At 39.6% G+C, this 20,185-nt stretch overlaps 1 protein-coding gene across 3 annotated transcripts in view; it reads right to left on the bottom strand.

Moving 5' to 3' along the window:
• MCM9 (minichromosome maintenance 9 homologous recombination repair factor) overlaps positions 1-20,185 on the bottom strand; it is a 62,743-nt gene that overhangs the window by 9,589 nt on the left and 32,969 nt on the right. For 2 of the 3 annotated variants that reach the window (XM_048065545.2, XM_066994362.1), the window contains exons 7-12: positions 19,424-19,598; positions 17,570-17,772; positions 16,428-16,631; positions 14,901-14,983; positions 10,498-10,643; positions 1,417-8,301 (exon numbers count right to left, since the gene is read on the bottom strand). In XM_048065545.2, coding sequence (XP_047921502.2) covers positions 6,750-8,301; positions 10,498-10,643; positions 14,901-14,983; positions 16,428-16,631; positions 17,570-17,772; positions 19,424-19,598 — 2,363 coding nt within the window. In that variant the 3' untranslated portion in view covers positions 1,417-6,749. The other variant, XM_048065546.2, reaches the window with a different exon arrangement.

Below are 20,185 nucleotides of genomic sequence, written 5' to 3'. Positions count from 1 at the left end.
TTCCACTGCTCTTGACCCCTTCCAATTGCCAATAAGTACGGAATTATGTTGTTGACAGTGCCAACGGGGTGATTTGGGACCTGGTACATGCTAGTCAGAATGTGCCAAACACTGTGAGCAACTGCAGTCATGTAGGTTTTGCTTGTACGAGCTTCTCTGCTGGGGACTTCTTATACTTCACTTGCCTTTTCACATAACCCTATTGTAACTGCCTCATGACTACTGAGTTCAAATTAGGAAATGTTACTGATTGAAATGTCATTGCTCCAAAGGTTATCTCTTCCTAAGTTGCATTGAGGGAATATATTTTATTCATACAACAATATTTACAATATTGTGCAATATGCATATGGTCTATATTGCACAAATTATCGTGAGCAATTGTAATACCGCATATTTGTTCAGAAGAATCAAATTTGATAGACATATTTTGATAGTCTTTTCTAAAATGGCTGTGCTCTTTACTCAGTAAAGGACAATGTTATCCCTTGGAGCTATTAACATTCTTCTGCCTAACAGGAAGGAAAGTATTGATAAGCCAGGGAATATCAGATACCTACGGGAGATGACATAATTAGCATTCATTATTAATGAAGCTATTGCCTCATTCACATGAAATACTGAGCACTTAATACTCTGTTTACCTCATCTCCCCATCAATAAATACATTCCCTCTAGAACGTGGTGTTATATGTCTTCACTTGGGAGATCTGTTCACATTGAATCCATTAATTAGAAGTTTCAGTTCTGCTTATACTGACTTTGCTTTGCCTTTGGGCTTTAGTTCACTTAGTTTTATAATAGTGGTACACGTCTAATTATGATATTTAACACATTAATGTACATATTTTACAAGAATCGTGACGTTCAGACAACTGTCCTGAGAACAACATGAGCAACAAGCAAACTCAGCCATACAGCGTTGTGGTTTTTTTCTGCTTACTAGTTATTTAGAACTAAAAACGGCACATAAACTGGAATAAGACTAGCTGGCAGCACAAGAATGTGTTAGCAGAGTAGTTGATACACACGGCACATGTTATCTTTTTCAGTTTGTCTCCTGCCACATTTTTTGTGTCATGTCTGATGTTTTCATAATGCTGGGAAGGAACTCAAGGCTGGTTTTGTAAGATGTTTACGCGTCAAGTGATTCTTATTATATTACAGGTTGTTTTACAAGCTTAGGAACTGAGTATCAGCCCCAGAAGTGCTCTAAATAACATGGGTAGCACTCTCAGGGGAGTATTAAGGAGGACCCCACTGGCACTGCAGGACCAGGCAGTGACAGTCCTGAGCTGCAGAGACAGTAGGCAACAAGGACCTGAAAGGAAGGGGATGAGGTGAGGAGGAGGCTACATCAGTGGCAAGTAATCAAGGTGAGGGTGAGGAACCAGTGGCAGCAACCACAGGCCGTACCTGATAGAGCATCGCCAACCACCTCCAGCAACACCGGACTACGAGAAGGTCACGAACCACAGCTTGGTGCTTCTAAGTGCTGTAAGATCCTGAACGGTTACAAATGCCCACGTATCCTGCTGTCTGTAGGAAGAATTCCAGGTAACCCTGAAGGATTGGAACTGACTATTAAATGCAATTTAATAGCGTAACTCTTTAAGATAAAGAAGGCAAAATCATTATAAGGAAATCGGATTGAAAAACAACTGCTTTCTCTCATACTGCCTCCTCGTGCAGGAGACAGATCTCAGAGAGATCGTAACACGACCAGCGATGTTGGTAAGAACAGAGCAAAATTACTCACGGCTCTCCCTTCCCAAGGGAGTTTGTACTGACAAACAGGGTGATTCAGGCACCAAGCAGAGCCACCTGATGGCAGTCCAGAACATCCTGTCTCGGCTCCAGCTCCAGAGGGTCATGGGTCCCACTGAAGTCCTGTTTTATATTAGTCAAGGCTGTGCTGACATCTTGTACGCCCTCACCTGTCTCAGCTGGCACTGAGTTCCCATGTGTAGGTAACAAAGCGCTTTCCCCAGCAACAGCGCCGTGCAGGAGGATTAAGAGAACTATGATGAAGCGATTTTTTTTTCCCATCACAAAAGTAGAATTAAATAATATAAAAATACAATTAAATTGCTGAGCTTGTCATTTTCTTCCTCCCTTTGACTCGCCAGCATGTCTGCGTGGGCCACGCGGGAGAACCCTATTTATGGGACAGCTGCCAGTAAAAACTCGATCCTGCCCCATGCTAACGTGACGTAATCTGCTTTCAGCGGAGGCAATGGAGTCTGGCCACTGAATATCTAGCACCAGCACTTCATGCTGCTCACAAACAAGGACCTGATCAACATGCTGCTAGAATCCGTGACTTGTAAGGCTTTGTTCAGCTGGGTTTTAAGACAGCAACATCTATTCACATTTAATGCATCAGACTCACAAAGATAAAACCCAATTTAATAAAATACCAGTGTATTCAACACTAATAATTGGTTTAATATGTATCAGTATATAATCACTCTGAGAAGACATACTGGATGTGTTTTTAAAGGCTTGCATCACATACCAAGAGAGGCAAGTGTTAAAACGTGAAGGAGATAAGGGCTCTGTGCCTCTCCAGGAAGGCAGGTGACGAGACGTGACTCATCTGCCCATTGACTGCACAACATGCTCAGAGGAAATTCATCTTTCGTTTAGCCCAGCAGACTGTCACTGCTGTAATGGATTAAATCCTCCCATCACAGGCCTCTCGTAGCTCAAAAACATTAGAACACGATTGTTTGTGAGGGAATTTGGTTTAAAAAGGGAAAGGAAAGGAGTTAGCAATGTGTCCTGCCAAGGCAACAATAAATATGCTCTGTAGCAATGGCAACAGTGAGGGAGAGCGTAAATCCACAGCAGGTATCATTTTCTTCTTACTACGTGTTTCTCATTTACCTTCAATGCTCAGAGTTCACGCTATGAGTCAGAAGCAGTACTAGTATTTCAGAAGCAACAGTAGTATTTCAACTGGCCTGGTAGAGAAAGATCTCAGCAGTACCTGCTCTTCCAAATTTATTCATTGGTTACTTACCCAACACTTGCGTGACCTCTTTGCAGACAGAGTCTGAATGGGCAACAGTTGTGTTTTTTTTTCCTGCTAAGATAGAAAAGGTGGCCTTTTCTCCAAGCTGACTGGAACGTCCCTGTGCCTCCTCCTTGCTTCAAACTGGAAAACAGCTGCCAAAGTGGTGTTCCAGGGTGACCTCAGAGCGACTGGCGTTTGTACTATCCTTTCGTAATTCATTTTGGCTTGCTTTCCCAGTTTCTCACATCATATTGAGGGAGAAGCAGATCCCTCAGACTTCAAAACACTCTGCTCAAGAAAGAAGCATGGTTCCATTTCATAAAGTAATACACTGACTACTACTAATGAGGGGAACCTGAAGAGACAACTATCTTCTTAACGATTTATTCTTTAAAGTATTATCCCTCAGAAATAATTAACCATTAATGTACTACAAAGAATGATATGATTCAGTTTGCCTCAATACTGCAGTGTATGTTTGGATTTAGATACCTAAAACTCCTCTAAATAGTAGACAGCAACCCAGCCATTGGCTTTGTCTCATTGACACAGAGTATCTTAAGTGACAGCATTCACTGCCGCTTCTTGAAGGGACCATCTCACAGCTAAGAACATGAGAGAGCCGAAGACAGAGGAGCAGAATTACAATCACATTCCACCTCCCACATCTCCTTGATTTAAGCTTCAGCTGCGAGTACTCAGGACATCTGCAAATCAGGCCTTACAAACGGCACCACAAAAGAATGAACGTACAGAGATTGCACCCACTAGTGAAAACCTTGACTTAAGTGGGCTAATTTGCCCACATTAAGCAGGAGCTGAGATGCCAAGGAATTTCTTTATCCTTCTTGGTTTTGTTCTCTAATAAGTATCAGAGGCCCTTTCTAGCCACACTACCTTTTGTTGGCAGGGAATTTCAGCAGGCCTTCTGAAGAGCTCAGTCATTTGGCCTCCTCCAAAATCAAACACCTCAATGCACACACCTTGCTTGGCTGGACTGCTCTAAGGTGTTTCCCAAAGCCTGGCAGTGTGCTGAGCAGGCTGAGCCCATCAGGCACCAGGCACGTCTGCCACACTATCCGAAGGGATCTAGCCAACAGGCTGCCAGCTGTTCGTGGCTCTGCTCGTTGTGCTTTAAAAGACATAATCTGCAGTTTTCAATTCAAAAAAGAGTAATGAAAAAAAGGATTTAGCAGTATTTTGTCAGCCAGACTGCTGAACTGGACCGCAAGTGTGATTAGTGACTGGAAAAATTGACATACAGCACCTCAGTATTCCAGGCTGAGTCCCACTGAATTAGAGGAAACATTTGGCATCTGTGAAAAATAAACTTGGTTTATCTTCTGTTCAATCAATCGCAATGATCTGTGCAGAGGTCTGAGGATACCAAGGAAATCTGGATGCCCAGGTCTCACAGTTGTTGCTAACTGAGCGTTCCCTGGCTTCACGGGACTGCATTTCACTAGTAAGGAAGGTATCTGCCTGCAGTACAAGGCATTTCAGCATCCCTGAAACACAGCTGCTCTCATGCACTGTGGAGTTTTCCTGGCCCTCAGGCAGACCTTACAGTGCAACAACTTTGAGACAAGAAGAAAATAAAGAACAGAACATTCTCAAACACAACGTAAGCATAGAGAATAAGAAGAAAATTTTAAGCTTGACTTTAGGCTCCATTTTTTGCCACCGTGACTCTACTTTTTTTCAACGGAGTTCTGATTTCCACTGGACAGAGAGAAGAAAAGTCAACCAGCCTCCCACAGAAGTTTGTTTAAGAAAAGATCTTGCAGTTCTTGAGGGCAGCTGGTCATCTAATTTTACATAGCAAAGTACACTAGATGAGGTCCTAGCTACTGATTTATAGGAAAGTGATGAGTAAAACCTGCATGAGTGGATTGATTTTTTTTTTTTTTATCATCTTGCATGCCTGAAAAATAAAACTTGCGGTGCTTCACTATTGCGATCCAGTAGCTATGTTCTGGCTTTGCGCTGTCCAGCTGTTAATGTCCACCACATGTAAATGAGACCACCATGCAAAGGCCTGATGCATCTGCAGTGGTGATGAAAAACTGCACCTTTAGCTGGCCTCTGAAAAGTAAGAAGACCATCATTAACATTGACAGCTCCGGGATTCCTGACCCTGGATTCTTGATCAAGCTGCAGTGTAGACACAGCATCCAGTAGGAAGCATTTGGTTTTCAATGGCAGAAGGACCTTGAGCGCAGGCCACCCTCACCCTGGAGTAGGTCTCTGTGAAAAGCAACAGGACTGGGGGGCTCTGTGCTCTGGGAGAGACGTGGGTAAAGTCCACTTCTTTTGACTGATGTTGCATTTGTGTTGGAGGAGCTACTTACTACGCAACCACCCTGGGCAATATTGTCTCTGCCCTTTTCCTGAACTCTTAACACTAAGCCAACTGCTACAATTCCCGTTCTCATGACTTCCCTGTACCACACTGAAGTACCTTGGGCCTTATCACTCCCCCCTTTCCAGACACTTTACAGTATTTTAACTCACCTGGTTTCAGGGAGCTACTTCTAATTTTAAACAAATCAAGAGGGAATGAGACCTTCCTTGTGCTAGCAAGCCTCTCTAAGGATTTACTGTGCCATAAGCAACCATTCCACTCTCTGTTTACCTTGCAGGTAATAGCAAGAATATTCTGTGGAGAATTCAAGCACAAAAGAATCATACCAGACAAGTCACTGAACGAAATTTAACGCTTACCTTTCTCTGTAAGCATGTAATGCATTAGGAGATTAATTTCCCATTAGACGAATGAATGGCATAGAACACAGCATGCTGACAATGAAATGCGTATCAGATGTACTAAAACACTAATCATAATTAAAATAGTCAACTAAACATTATCTGAGGTAGAATGAAGCCACATTAGGGTAGCTGTTCACTGTGCAGTTACGTTTGCAGTGTAGCTTAGATGCCAGGGCTTAAGGCCTGCCTTGAAGTTACCCTGGTTACTGAGGGTTCCCAGTCACCTGAAATATCTTCTGTATGTTTATTACAGAGATGGGTTTTGATAAAATGACCCAGAATACAGACACAGATACCTCAACCAATGTATTTAAAACTGAAATTAAAAAGGAAAAAAAAAAGAGAAACAAAAAGCCCTAGATACGTCTTCAACATCAGCAGTGTGACAAGGAGCGCAGTAACCAGACGTAGCAAAATTGTCATGATACTGATAATATAGGAATACTCACCAGAGCATGATGAGAAATTACAGCATTGCTACCTACACTGAAAACAAACCTTATATATAGATAAACAAAACATAATAGCGTAGCTTTAGCATCGTAATTTTTCTAAAGTGGCATGGTCATTTACAAGGACAATCTGAGTCACATATATAGTTCCAACTGTTACACAAAATAAAGGACAACAGTCAATTAAACCTGCTCTTCTGCAAGTGTTGCTGTACTCTGTACACATGAACATAACCGTGTGAGTCTTCAGCTTAATCAGAAAAATCAGCTGACATAAGCAGTCTTGGGAAGTTTAGAAAAACCGAAAGTCACATCAGGCCTGCAGCATATGCAGCCTTTAGCTGATGTGAAGTATGCAGCCCTTAAAGGATGTATGTTCATTGGCATCCACAGAGGTCCAGAATGATTATTTTTAAATGCTTTGTAAACTTCAGGTGCTGCTGATACAATTGATAGAAGGATGGAGAGTCAGAACAGCCATATCTTCAGAAATGTGGAGGATATACATGTTACGAGCTTGGATTTTTCCTAACCTCTTCATCCCAATCAAAATCTAATGCAGCATCATCTAGCTCTGCTATCGAGAAGAGGGGTTTCTGGGCAACCACACGTGCTTTACTAGCATTTCCCAGTGCAAAACTCTTCCTTTTGCTCGGATTGCTCACATGCACCTGCAGCAACGGGCTGTGACTTCCCTTGTTGCTAGTGTCATTCTTAACAGTAGGTGGAGTTTCTGATTTTGAGTCAGGACGTGATGCAAAGCAGAACCTGGACAGTTTTTCTAATGTGCCTGAGCACACCCTCTCTGTGCTTGGGCCACCAAGCTTTTCCTCTCCCTCCCTTCCCTTTTCAGTGGGTGGACATGACACAGCACTAAAGCTGACATCAGAGCGTACCGCTGCATTTCCTCTGATCTCTTTCTCTAAGGCCTGACTCTGCTGCTCTTCATTCCCTTTATTACCGGTTGGTCGCTTTTCCATACTCTTTGTTCCTAAGCGGGTCAATGTCATCTTGCGTTTCTCAGGGGGGCAGCACTCTTCTGGCTGCTGCTCTCCAGGCTTAGTAATATTTTCACTCTGAAAAAGAGAAAATTCTGCATTTTTCTTCTCGGAAGAATGATCAAGTTTTGTCCTTGGTCTGAAAGAAAATTTAGCTAGTTTAGCTGCTGGAGGACTTTCACTGTCAATGATTTCTGGCTCATGGGAACTTACTGCCTTTGCTTCCGTCTCTACTTGACCTTTATTTCGTTTCCTTATGGAAATTGTTGCATTTTTGGCTGCTGCAGCTACACTGCTTTTTTCCTCCCCCAACACAGAGTCTGTATCACTTGAAAGATCTAGCAGGCCAGATGCAGGTAATGCTGGGGGAAGGGCCTTTGCCTCAGGGTCCTGTGTGCTGGTAAAGAATCCATGTGATCTCTCTGTGTGCAGTCTCTGCCACCTTTTAGAAACGCGTTGTGTAACAACTGAATCCTGCACATCAGCACTTGGTGATGCTGGGTCTCGAGTATTTGCTTCTGAAGAAAAACATTCATGTTCTTCAGTCCTTTTCCTGCTTACCTTGGAAGCCTTGTCCTGTTCCAAAGGAGCATGTAGATTCACAGTTGTTTGTGATTCTCTCGCTCCATTTCCCTTCCTTAGGATTGAAGAATTTCCTCCTTCTGAACAGGAGGTATTGCACAAGGCTTTTGAAGCCAACTTATCTGGGATTATCTTGGGCAGCGGAGACTTTTTCTGAAAAGTTTCTTCAGCATCAGTGTTGCTGTCTTCCAGGCTGTCAAACCATGCCAGGCTGCCATCAGCTCTTTTACTGTGTTTAATCAAGTGGTTTGTACCTTTGTTATTATCAGGTGCTGGCTTGCCTAAGGGTTCTAGATGTATTTCCCCGTCACCATTGCCTTTGGGTAAAGAGGGCTGTGGCTTGGAGCTATTCCTTTGTTGATTTGAAGGCTCTGACTGAGACATTTGCTCTGACTCAAATGTATCCTTGTCCAAGCATCCTGTAGGAGTACCAAAACTTATTTCTTCAGGTTGTAGCTGGCAAGAATTTTCTTTTTGTAATCTATGGAATGAAAAAGATTAAGAAGTAGTCAGTTATTTTTATTTATTTAGTTATTTGCCTTAGTGCTGCTTAGTATGTACGAATGATGAAAAACTACAAAGGATTTGGGTTAAGTAACTGAATTACTAAGTTCTATATATAGCTTCAGAAGCTGGTGTTGCAGTCTGACATTTTGATCTCTCAGCAACTTCTACATTAAGTGACAGAATTTAGTGTCCCCAACAGATGATAAGCAGATGGACAGAGAAAGCAACCACATAAACTTCATTTCCTTGGGAAATCTCACTAAACCAAAACAGGTTTGCACAACAAATTGCCATTGCTAGAGCCCCTTAAGGATTACAAATTCTGTAAGGACATCTTCTAGAAGAAGAACCTCAACCAGATTTTACCCTGAGAAAGGCAATGCCTCCAATGAGTTACGAGAGTGGAGAACCCAGGTGTTACTTCGCATAGTGGTTGCCCCTTGGCTTTCTCTCACAATCACTATGGAGCCAACATGTCAAAAACTCTGGGACAAACTGAAAGCATCTCAGGTCACCTACAAAACTGAATTATCACTGTCTGCAGCTGTATTCTCAGGGTTCTCCAAAACAACAGAGGTACTAGAAGGAGGGTTCCCTCCAATCCCAGTATAGCTGATACTCTATTATACCTAACCGTATAATCTCCTAGGGAGACCGCACGCTTCTGTGTTTGCTAAATAGTGACTGTAACCATGAGTAACTGCATCAGTGTAGGTGCAATGATTCCTATGTGTTATGAACAGCTCCTCTACTATATGAGAGAGCACACTATGTTGACACATACCTTTTAAAGCCTTCTTTATCATTATTTACTAATAATCTTATTCTGATAGAACACACTTAAAATTTTCATGGAAAGTAACAGAAATGATCTGATTCATCAAGACGGGCTGAAAGATGAACGCTTGTTTAATCAAAATGCAGTCTAAGGGGAACGCATGAGACAAGTCTTCTAATACAGAAGAAGACATTCATTTAGTATTTAAAGAGGACATTCATTAAGTATTCTCTCAGCTGGTTATGAGGGGAGAAGAAGAAATCAGCTCAATTTACAGCACAGGGGATTCAGTGGGATGTGGAGGAAACCTTCATGAGTGCTAGGATGGAGCAATAATGGAACAGGCTACCCAATGGCAATGGGAAATCCCTTTCATTAGGGGGCCTTAGGAGCACATAACACAAGCCCCTGCCAGGAAGGTCAGACAGACCTGATCCCGTTTTTGTATTTGATCTCCCACCCCACACTATATTTCTATAACCCTTTATGAACACTTCTGTTTTCTAAAGGTAGTCTTTGTCTGCCTGTTGGAGATACCCCACTTTCATCTGCTTTTATTGCCTTAGTGCTTATTTAAGATGTCCTTACTATAAATTGCAAAACAAAGTCTGAAAAATGCTTGAAGGAAAAAGCATATTTTCCCAGCTGTTCTTATTCCTTTATCTTCAATAACATTAATCTTTTACCTTCCTTTTAACAATAGGGCAGTACAAGTTTCTCTAAAGCCTAATCTCATTTCAGGAAACAAATGTGGTGTTTTGTTTGTTTGTTTGTATGTATTTCATTTCCTGCCAATCCTAGTGTTCTCCTCTCAGCCGCAGGAAGTTAAAAGTTTTCTATTAATAACAGCAAATAGACTTTCCACATATTATTGTAGTGAGCTGAAAACTAGAGAAAAGATAGTGAAAATTCCAGTGTGTAAAAACGAAAATCACCCAGAAGAACAGAACTCTGATTCAGGATTGTATTTTCCATTAAAAGAAAGGCAAGAATCGTGACAAGCCCAACACAAAGGAAGGCTTAAAAATATGAGGCAAACCTGCTGTATTTTACCAAGCAAGTAATGCAAAGTTATATAAAATTATTTGCTCAGCTACAAAATCTTTCATTTTTACCCTAATAAGTTCAGTTGAAATATACCCGAGTATAAATTTGAGATATATGTTGGGATCTGATTAAACTGTTAAACTCTTTGTACATTCCATAACCCAGAGAAATGATCTTGTGATGATCTCTGCGTATTACTTTAAACCAATCTCCTTGCTTATTCATGTCCTCTAAAAAACAAGTCCTTTCCCAATGTCAGATTCTATTTTTAGACACTCCCCAGGTATTACTGTCAAACAATTATTTTTCTCTATTGGATTGTTTTGTTACTCTGCATATTCTAACCTGTCAAGTCTTTGCAGCTCCTTGTGCAGAAGATCTTGCAGCTCCAGTCGCTCCAGTATGAGTTCACACTGCATTCGGTACTGCGCCATCGGGTTCTCGGGGAAGGAGGTGTGCAAGGCATTGATGGCTCCAAGAAGTGCACCCCCCTATATCACCAGAAGAGATTATAAAAAAAAAAGGAAGTAATCTTTTTTATTCAGTATCAGATTTAAGTAGCAGAGACCATTTACTACAAAGTTCTCCCTCAGATATTTTAAAGCTTAAGGTAGCAAATATTTACTGAGTAACTCTATTCACACAAGTAATCCTGTTAGATTTGCTCACACAGGCAAGGTTGCTTACACACGTAAAGCTATTTTACGATCAAGCCTGCCATTTACTCTTGCTGGGTGTTGATTTTATTCGATTTATACAAAAATAGAAAGTCCATGTAAGGCCTGAGAACATCATTATTAAAAATGGACGTTAGGAATAAAAAGTAGTCTTCCAAAAGCCTTGTAAAAATTCAAAAATTCTACCCATGATATTACCCATTCTATTATAATAGAAGATATTTTGACTTTTTTTTTTTTTTTTAAATTAGCTTTTCCTACTTATTTACAAGGAAAGATCTGGGTATTAAGGCTGGTCAACATGTCAGAAATCAAACTGCAAAAATATTTCCGAATAGATCTTTAAGGGTAACCGGCTATTTAGGAGTAATTCCAGAAAACAAGTGTTTTTAATCTGGAACAATTGAGCTGTGCTTTGTAAGAAATGAAGTAGTATTTATTTGGAACAGAATATCTGCACGAACTGACTTGTTCCACACCAAATATTCCATTACCACTCTTTAAAACCAAACCAAAACATAACAACCCTCTATTTTGCCACAGATTAGCTATCATTTACAACTCCTATCTAATCTATAAAGTTCAATACAACTAATGAACGATATGCTTATCAAGCACCATGAGAGCAATAGCAAAAGTTGACAGCCTCTAAAACCAGAAATTGCCTAGAGACTCTATCTACAGAGACTCTTATATAGACACATAGAGACTCTTGAGTCTAGACCCTGTCAAAAACATGCAGCCCATGTGATGCCGTATGTTGGCATTTTTCTGTTTTTTCCATTTTGTAATTTAAAAATTTCACATTAAAAAAATAATCAAATTGAAAGAACATCATTCAGGTGGCTAATTCAAGCTCTCTAAAACCACATAGTGCTGTAACAATGGCTGGCTGTGCGACCACTAACACATCCCATTTAAGTTATCACTTGTTTTATTTTTCACTGATGACTCAGAAACGTGACAAATTTGTTCCACATCGAAGCACTGATCGGTAGTAATGGAGAACATTCTTGTAGGACCCTTATTTGTTTCAATATTTATTTATTTTTATTGTGATTTTTGCTTTATTTGTTTCAACCACTGGGAAGCGCATAGTTAATGAGGCAGGGACTGTAGAAAGGAAAGCCTGGTCTCTTGGTTAGGACAGCTAAAAGCTGCCATGGAAAACTGGATTCTATCTCTACGCAAAGTTCCAGTTCTTGTGATTTTGACAGAGCCAGTTAAGCAAAGGTTTTGAAAGGCAATAAACTCGTAACTGGGAGCCTAGAGTGTGTTCACAGAAGGAAACTGCTATCAACAGGGAATGTGCTCAAACACTCAAAGTTCTCCTGCTCTGAAACCAAGGCCCTAACCATTTCTCATGGGACGTGCTCCAACGGATAATGTCTTCAGGATCTTGCGTACGCCAGCTCCAGATCATAGAACAGGAGTAGTACCGGCCTGTCACTTCACAATGACTGCATGAAGATAAATAAATTAGTATTTCTGAAATACTAAAATAGATGGGAAATGAATTCCACAGAAAAGTACATGAAGAAATTGAGAATTCTGTATTTAGAACAGCACTTGAACAGTAAATAATAAAACACTGATGCAAACATTGACAAGGGGTAGCTGCTTTTGGCTTGAGTACCGTCAACTTTTGATATACGAATCCAATGGAAAAAAAAAAAAAAAGGAACATATATCTCAAGGCATATGCTCACGGGATACAATTATGTCCTGCCCTCCCTGACCTTTTTCTCCCTGAGAAAAATAAGGGTGAATTGGAGTACAAAACAAACAAACAAACAAAAAAACAATGAACGAGGTCAGTGATAAAAATGGGTAGTCTTCCTTCCCAAGAGGGCTCACATAAAGTATCTGAATACTGGACTGAGAACTGTGAACTTTGATTTTACACTGGCAAGAATACGATTTTTTTGGTAGAAGCTAGTTTGGAAAGACAGCATTTAAGACAGTGTTTGCTAAGCTGAAAGGTAGCAGCCAGTCCTTCAAGAATAACACTGGTTCTCCCTCATTTCCAACCTCAATCTACAATTAGGCAGGAAACACAGGATGTAATCTATAGATAAAAACAATTTTCTTCTAGAGAAGGAAACACTTTCTGAAAATAAACTTTTGCATATTGCTTCTTTTTTTTTATTTTAAACAAATAAGTTACTGCCTTCAAAAATAATTTCAGCGATTCTTTTATACTTTCCAGGTTGAAAGTGAAATTTGGCCTTAAATAGCAGATCTCAAGTTTGCAGATTCTTAGAAAAAATTAAGACATTTACCTATTCCCTCATAAAAAGTGAAGAATGGAGCAAATATGATGAACATATCAACTGCTCCCAGCTAGTCTTCTACAGTCATAATTCAGGCAAAGTTCTCACTGACACTGATTAGACAGATGCTTGTTATGCAAACTGCAGCCCTTGAGGGCTGAATAAATAGGAGAAAATGATCCACAGTTAAAACAATTCTTTTACGTTTATTATTGCTGATGACGTAGCAATATACAGATGACAATATACATTCATTAGTCTCCACTTTTTGACCTGTTATGAAAAAAATATCTGAGTATTTTGGGTTTCTTATGTCCCAAACTCATACTGCTTTGAAAATGATGTCCCATCAAATTCCAGTCTAGGTAATTACAGTTTTAATTACAGTTAATGAACACTTATGTAATATCTTCTCCTGTTTCAATGGGACAGAGAGTTAGAGCTTCTTACTTTAACTTAGATGCAGTGCTCTCACTGAAAAGCTGAGCTCTTCAAAACAGTGCAAAATGAATTGCAGCAGACAGAAAAATAATCTTCTGCTACTTAATAAGGTCAGACCCTGTAGTATTTTTGAGACAAATTCCATGTGCAACACTGTGCAGTAGATTATTTGTGGCACTGACTGCAACTAGTCTCTCAACTTCCACTGAAAGTAAAAGGTAGATCACAAGTGCCTACCTGCCACGTGTGACTTTGTACGTCTATCCTGACGCTCTTTATCTGAGAAAAATGCGCATACTCCTGCAAAAGTCTTTAACATACTTTGAGCTAGTGGGTACTGCATAAAATTGCTTTAACCTGAATATATTCGTATCAAACCATACAGAAACATAGGATATGACAGTCTGGATCAGACCAGTCATCTGTGCAGTAGAGTACACTGTCTCTGACAGAGCCAAAACCAAGTAATTCAGAAGCGCTAAGAACCTCAACATGCAAAACTTTGGATAATCTGCTTATGGTAATTTTTATTTTCTATTTCAAAGCATTAAGATTCATTTCTCTTAAAAATATTCCATCTGAAGTAATAGTCATCTACATTATTTTCCACATTTCCATTTAAAAAAGCCTGTACCAGATTCATATTCCTTTTCTTGTTATAAATGTGCTGCTTTTCCTTATATTCAGTATCCTAATGGCGCTACAGTAAACAAAAATCTAGGCTTCAGCCTTTTCTCAATGCCTTTTTTACATGGAAACACTACACAAATCTGTGTGATAACTGGTATACACAATTTTCAGCATACAGCAACCAAGTTTTTAAGGTTTCCAGAGTAAAATTAGTCTCCTAAAAGTTCTGTGATTTTCAGTATCACCAAGAGCATGTTTTAAAATCAACTAATGGCAAAATAAAGTATAGCTCTTGGCAACTACTTGAAACTTTCTCAGAAAAAATAAAAATTGTTTGGTTCTCTCATACCTAGCTAATGGGTGAAAAGGTAACATCATAAAAGAAAAAATTGTCAGAAGTTATTAAACACAGTGATATAAACACAGTTTCTGGCTCAAGAGGTCTTTAAAATGTAGATTATTAAGAGCGAATAGTATACCAAAACTCCACTTAGACTGCAAAGTCTATTAAAAAAAAGTGCTATTCCTTTAAGATCAATCCAGACTTTTCATTATAACCCGTTTTTAAGTATTTTAATTATCAAGATGGACTAAAAATTACTTGTTGAAGTCTCTGATTACCTACTTTCCATGATTGCATGAAATCTTTCCCAAAGAGATGAAGCGAGTTGGCAACACACCAACATGATAAATCCCTTATTACAGCAATCTCTGCAAGAAACTGTACCTGCATAGAAGATTCCATCACTGATACCACAGTTACAGCATCTTCCAAAGTCACAGTATCCCTAAACATCAACCGGGCATGAGCTAGAAAAAACAGATGGGCATTGAAAGTAAGTGCAAGTGCAAATAAGGTCAAAAAGGTTAGTTTGTTTGGTTTGGTTTGGTTTGGTTTTTACTACAAGGGAGATGATATTTCTTCAAATTTCTTTAGCTCTTCAAAAGCTTGTATATAGGTCTAACTTAAACATTAATATAATCCTTTTGATTTTCGTGTCAATTTCAAGAGGAATTGGAAGGCTCACCTTTACTAGTAAAGAATGTGACTTCTGGATTACAGTAACTGTGACAGTTTGAATAAAGATACACAAAATGCTAGAGTTAAAAAATGTAAAGTGCTGGGTATCACAGAGAGTGTGATGTAAAACATCCCTATCTAAATAGGTAGATGTCATCATCAAAAGTGAAAAATTAAGCATAACTTTCATCGTAGGTCAGAAAAGATTTGATTTCTTCTAAGTGGTCTAAAACATACTTTTCTCTACAATAGTTTATTTTTTCTTGCTTCCATTTCTTAAGACGAAACGGATGTAATGCAAATAATTTACTGCATGAAGCCATTCTAACTGGCTGTGCAAACACAGTTCTTACCCAGCAAGAGAAAGGTGCTTTAATTAATACCATCTATGTAATAGTTTGAAAGAACAAAGTGCTGCTGAAAGTCCAACCATGTGACACACAAGAATGGAAAAAACCTTGAACATATAAATAATATGTGAATCCCTAAAGGCTGATAATGTCTTTCACCTAAATAATTTTCACCCCCAAATGGAGACCAAAATATAAACATCTGATGCAGAAAGCACTATCTTACTGATTGGCATAAAAAAGGGGGAAAAAAAAGAAAAAGAAAAAAAAGATTCTCTTTTAAATTCATCCCGAAAATACTTGATATGCCATTGTAGAAAACAAAATCATTTTAAGAGAGAGACCTACTAATTCCTTTGATTTTGTTCTTTTAGGTAGAATAAGATTTGAATTTAGAGTTGGAAATGTTGCAGTACCTATTGTAAGACAGAGACTTGAGCAAAAATGTGTTGTATTCGATGTTATATTAATTTTAGGATAGAATAAAATACTTGACACCTTTCCTCAGGCTGAGTAGAATGGCAGCCCAGGACTCCAATAAAGTAAAACGAATCCTGAGATTTGCTTTTCATAAAGGCATGTAACTTCCGAGATTTTTTCCTCAAATGTAATTTCTTCCAGTGGCTTTAGTTTTTATTATGAATGTGAGAATGGCAAAATTAAAACTGTTTTTGATCATCTAAACATAAAACCCTTTCGCACATTCAAATCTCCAACCCCAAGTCTTTTTAGATTATAAAGATCAAACAATGCAAGTTTCATCTATCCATACCTCTATGGAGAAAACCGCTATACTCTGCTTACTGGTTATAATTATACTCCTGATCTATTCATTTCATAGAGGTTAATTGTTAGCCTAAAAATAAAGTTGTCCCGGCCTTACCTTCTGCAAGGCGTATCAAACTCTCCAATAAGCGAATGGTAGTTCGGGCAGCATTTCGGCAGTCACTCTGACGCTGCATTTGATAATAGCGTACGAGGATCAGGTTGCTCTCATCAGACAGTTTTGGCTGTATACTTTTTATAAGGCAGAAGTAGGTTTTCATCTTTTCCATGCTCCAGAGCTTTTCTGACTTGCTAGGGCAACCTGCGTAACAACTGCCTAGTCAGTAATTTTATAACAACAGACATCAAGCTTTTTCCTAATAATTCCTGTTAAATAGATGGGTGAATGTAAATACCTCCTACCGTATTTCTGGGGCATACTGGAGTGACTGTACATTAGTCCTCAGGGACTTGGTCAAATTCCAGTGTGGAATGTTACAGGACATCCAATCCCTCCCCTAGCAAAATCCATGGCAAAGCCTCCAGTAGTTTGAACAGAAGTGCTGTCAGACTCGCTGCCCACCAGATGGTACAGCCACTACTGAGTGCTCTGATACTGCGTGAAGTACAAAATGCCACTCGAACGTATGTACTTCCTCTGGCTGTCTTTATCTACTCTGCAGAAGCCAAAGGCTACCTGCCATATTCTGAACATTTTTTTACAGGGAAACATTTTGGGAAGGAAGAAAACTAAGGAAGTTAGCTGAAGGAGTCTCCTCTAACCACTTCTCTAATGGGGATCAAAGTCGTGTTCCTAAAGCAGGTTAAAATCAAATCACTCTGCCTTCCCTAATTCCAGAGCACACAGCTCCACGTACGGAACGCTAATATGCACTCTTCAGGCCCTGCAGCATACACAGCTCAAATTTGTTCTGTCTGAATTAAGTTTCTCATTAACAGCATGTAATGGTACCGTGTGCAGGATCTGCTCATCAAGTGATGCAAAGGCATGACATGGAAGCCTAAGCAGTCTGGGCTGAAATCTCTTGCAAATGATCATAGAGTAAAGGTAAAGGTATGATGTTCACAGCTCACCCCTATTAATTAATCAATGATCTCTATCTTATTCCTACTAGAAAGGCAACCATACCACAGGCAACTATCACAGTAAACATGCAAACACTGATTAATGTGAAAGGCTGAAAAATAACAAACTAAACAGAAAGGTGGGGAAATTAGAAAAAAAAAGAATACTCTTACCTTTATTTTGCAAGATGAAAGATGAAATGATGCGGTCCCACTCCTCATTCTTTGTATCTAACAATACTAAGACCAGGTCAAATCTGCTCAGCAGGGGACTGCCAAGGGCTATGTTGACGGAGACAGACTCGTTAGGGTCATAATGACCTTTTGGGTTTGTTGCTGCCAGTATAGTTGTCCTTGTATTAAGCTTGCATACCAAGCTAGAGAAAAATATGATGAACATTACAGATGAATTGAGCTGAACAGAGGAAATGCTTCCAAAGTGTTAACAACAATTATCATGTTTTTATGTTATAAACAGCACATCTTACATTTAAAGAGTATACGAGCTAAACTATACACATATTTATTTTATTAATAGATATTATATATCAAGCATTTCTCAGTCACAGAATAGCAACTAGACAGAAAGACAGCACTCAGGACACCAAAAGTAGCTAGGTAATATTTCCACAAGTAATCTCTATATACAGGTACGTCCTTAGCTGATTAAAACTAATCTAGCTTTTCAGAAACAAATGTTGCTTTGCTGATTCATACAGTATAAATAGATTTTTTTTCACGATGAAAAGTAACATTTTAGCTTAATTCACATTTTCAGAAAGTAAAATAAAATGTAACATACAGGTATGTTTTATTCCTGTGTAGAGTCATATTGCCCATATTAGCCCAACCATCCAATGATGGCAGCCATATAATCTGTTTCTCAGGGAAACTGACATTTTTCCCTCTTAATTATGCTATCCCGGTGTGTGTTTTTAGATGTGCGGAGATTATTTTTATTCTAGTAGTCCAAACGCAATTGCTTCAGTTAAGGCAGCAGCCGTATTCTAACTTTGGTTTGTCACCAAGCTATTTCTAGTCAGCTCCAGAGTAACTGCTGCCTCCCGTCCAAAGTTGTTCTGTAACTGAGAGGAAGAAAATGTGATGGGAGCAAGACCAGAGTTGAAGGCGACAAGGAGGAATGTGGAAAGGATGATGCCTTTTGGGTAGCAGAGACTTCAGTAATACCAGCCAGGATATGATTTGGGCCTGGACAAGAGCTGCATGTGACTGAGAGAGTGACATTAGAGCTCAGAGATCAAACTGGCAGGGGAAAAAAAATGAGAGATTTGAATACAGTCTAGTACAGAAAGAAGGTAAGGACGTGAAAGTAAGCAGGAATTTATGGTCATGCCATGCCCAACATATAAGATTGAGCAGCCTAGAAATCATTTGGTCTTATTTTGTTACCATCCAGTATTACTGGAATTTGGAGAAATGAAGTCCTGCTTTCTGAGTTCCTTGTGAAATTCGTCATTTCACATACAATTAGTATGGTGGCTACCACCAAGTGTCAAGAAAAAGAACACAAAGAGGAGGTTCAGGTCGGAAATTAGGAGACATTTCTTCTCAGAAAGAGCAGTCAGGCATTGGAACGGGTTGCCCAGGGAGGTGGTGGAGTCACCGTCCCGGGGGGTGTTTAAGGAAAGGTTGGACCTGGTGCTTAGGGACATGGTTCAGTGGGTGACATTGGTGGTAGGGGGACGGTTGGACCAGATGATCTTGGAGGTCTTTTCTAACCTTAATGATTCTATGATTCTTAGGAAAGTAACCTTGCCTAAGGGCAGTGGTAGACTGAAAACCCAGTAGTGAGCAGGGTATGTCTTCATTCTGGTTGCTTGCAACCTCAGGTCCATTGCACTGTCCTTTGAAATGCTGGCTCACCTAGTTTACAAATACCGTTGAGAACAAAACTATGCAGCACAACAAAGAAACCATCTGTATTTAGTCAGCATGACAAGCCTCCCACCAACTTGTAAGTGCAAGAGAAACATGTTATGTTGCCACACACCTTAACATGCCACTTACCCTGCCTTTGCTACACTGATGGTTTGTTGCTCCATTGCTTCATGGATACTGGTTCTGTCATGTTCTTTGATACTGTTGAACTCATCAATGCAACAAAGGCCGCCATCTGCAAGCACCAGCGCACCAGCTTCCAAGTTCCACTCCCCAAAGTCCTTCACAGCAGTCACTGTCAAACCTGAAGAATCAATTGTTCGGTCAGTCTTTTCCTTAAACTGCAGGAGTGCGCTTGAGTGAAAGAACGGGACTCGGCACACTGGCTTGTGCCACAGGCAGAAGGCAAAACAGCAGGTTAGCTCCACCACATACCTCTACCATGCATCTCGCTTCACACCTACTGGTAAGAAATCCCACTAGTGTTAAGCAAGCTAGCCTGGATCTGTGGAGCAGATTCTGTTAAGCCTTCCAAATTTAGTGATTACTTATTTTAGGGCATTGATAAATGAACAAAAGTGATTAGGGGATGAAAACCAAATCTGCTAAATCAAATTGAAAACTGGGCAAATGTGGAGACTGCTAAATTACGGAATAGACCGTCCTTCCCCATCAACTGTCAAAATAAACAAATATTCTGGAGCCGCAAAACAAAGCTTGTGAAAAAAAAATATTTCAAAATATCTTTTAACTCCCCAGGAATATGAGACAGATTCTCACTTTAAGGCAATTAATTTCTTTTTGAGATTTCACACTATGCTAAAATGAAAATTCAAAGATGAAATTAAAAAAAAAAGTTCCCAGCGGGCATTAGCAAATCTACATGTGACT

The sequence above is a fragment of the Anser cygnoides genome, chromosome 3 (genome assembly GCF_040182565.1).
Source record: "Anser cygnoides isolate HZ-2024a breed goose chromosome 3, Taihu_goose_T2T_genome, whole genome shotgun sequence".
Lineage (NCBI taxonomy): Eukaryota > Metazoa > Chordata > Aves > Anseriformes > Anatidae > Anser > Anser cygnoides.
The sequence above is the reverse complement of the archived record's forward strand: the minus strand, read 5'-3'. Positions and strand labels throughout refer to the sequence as shown.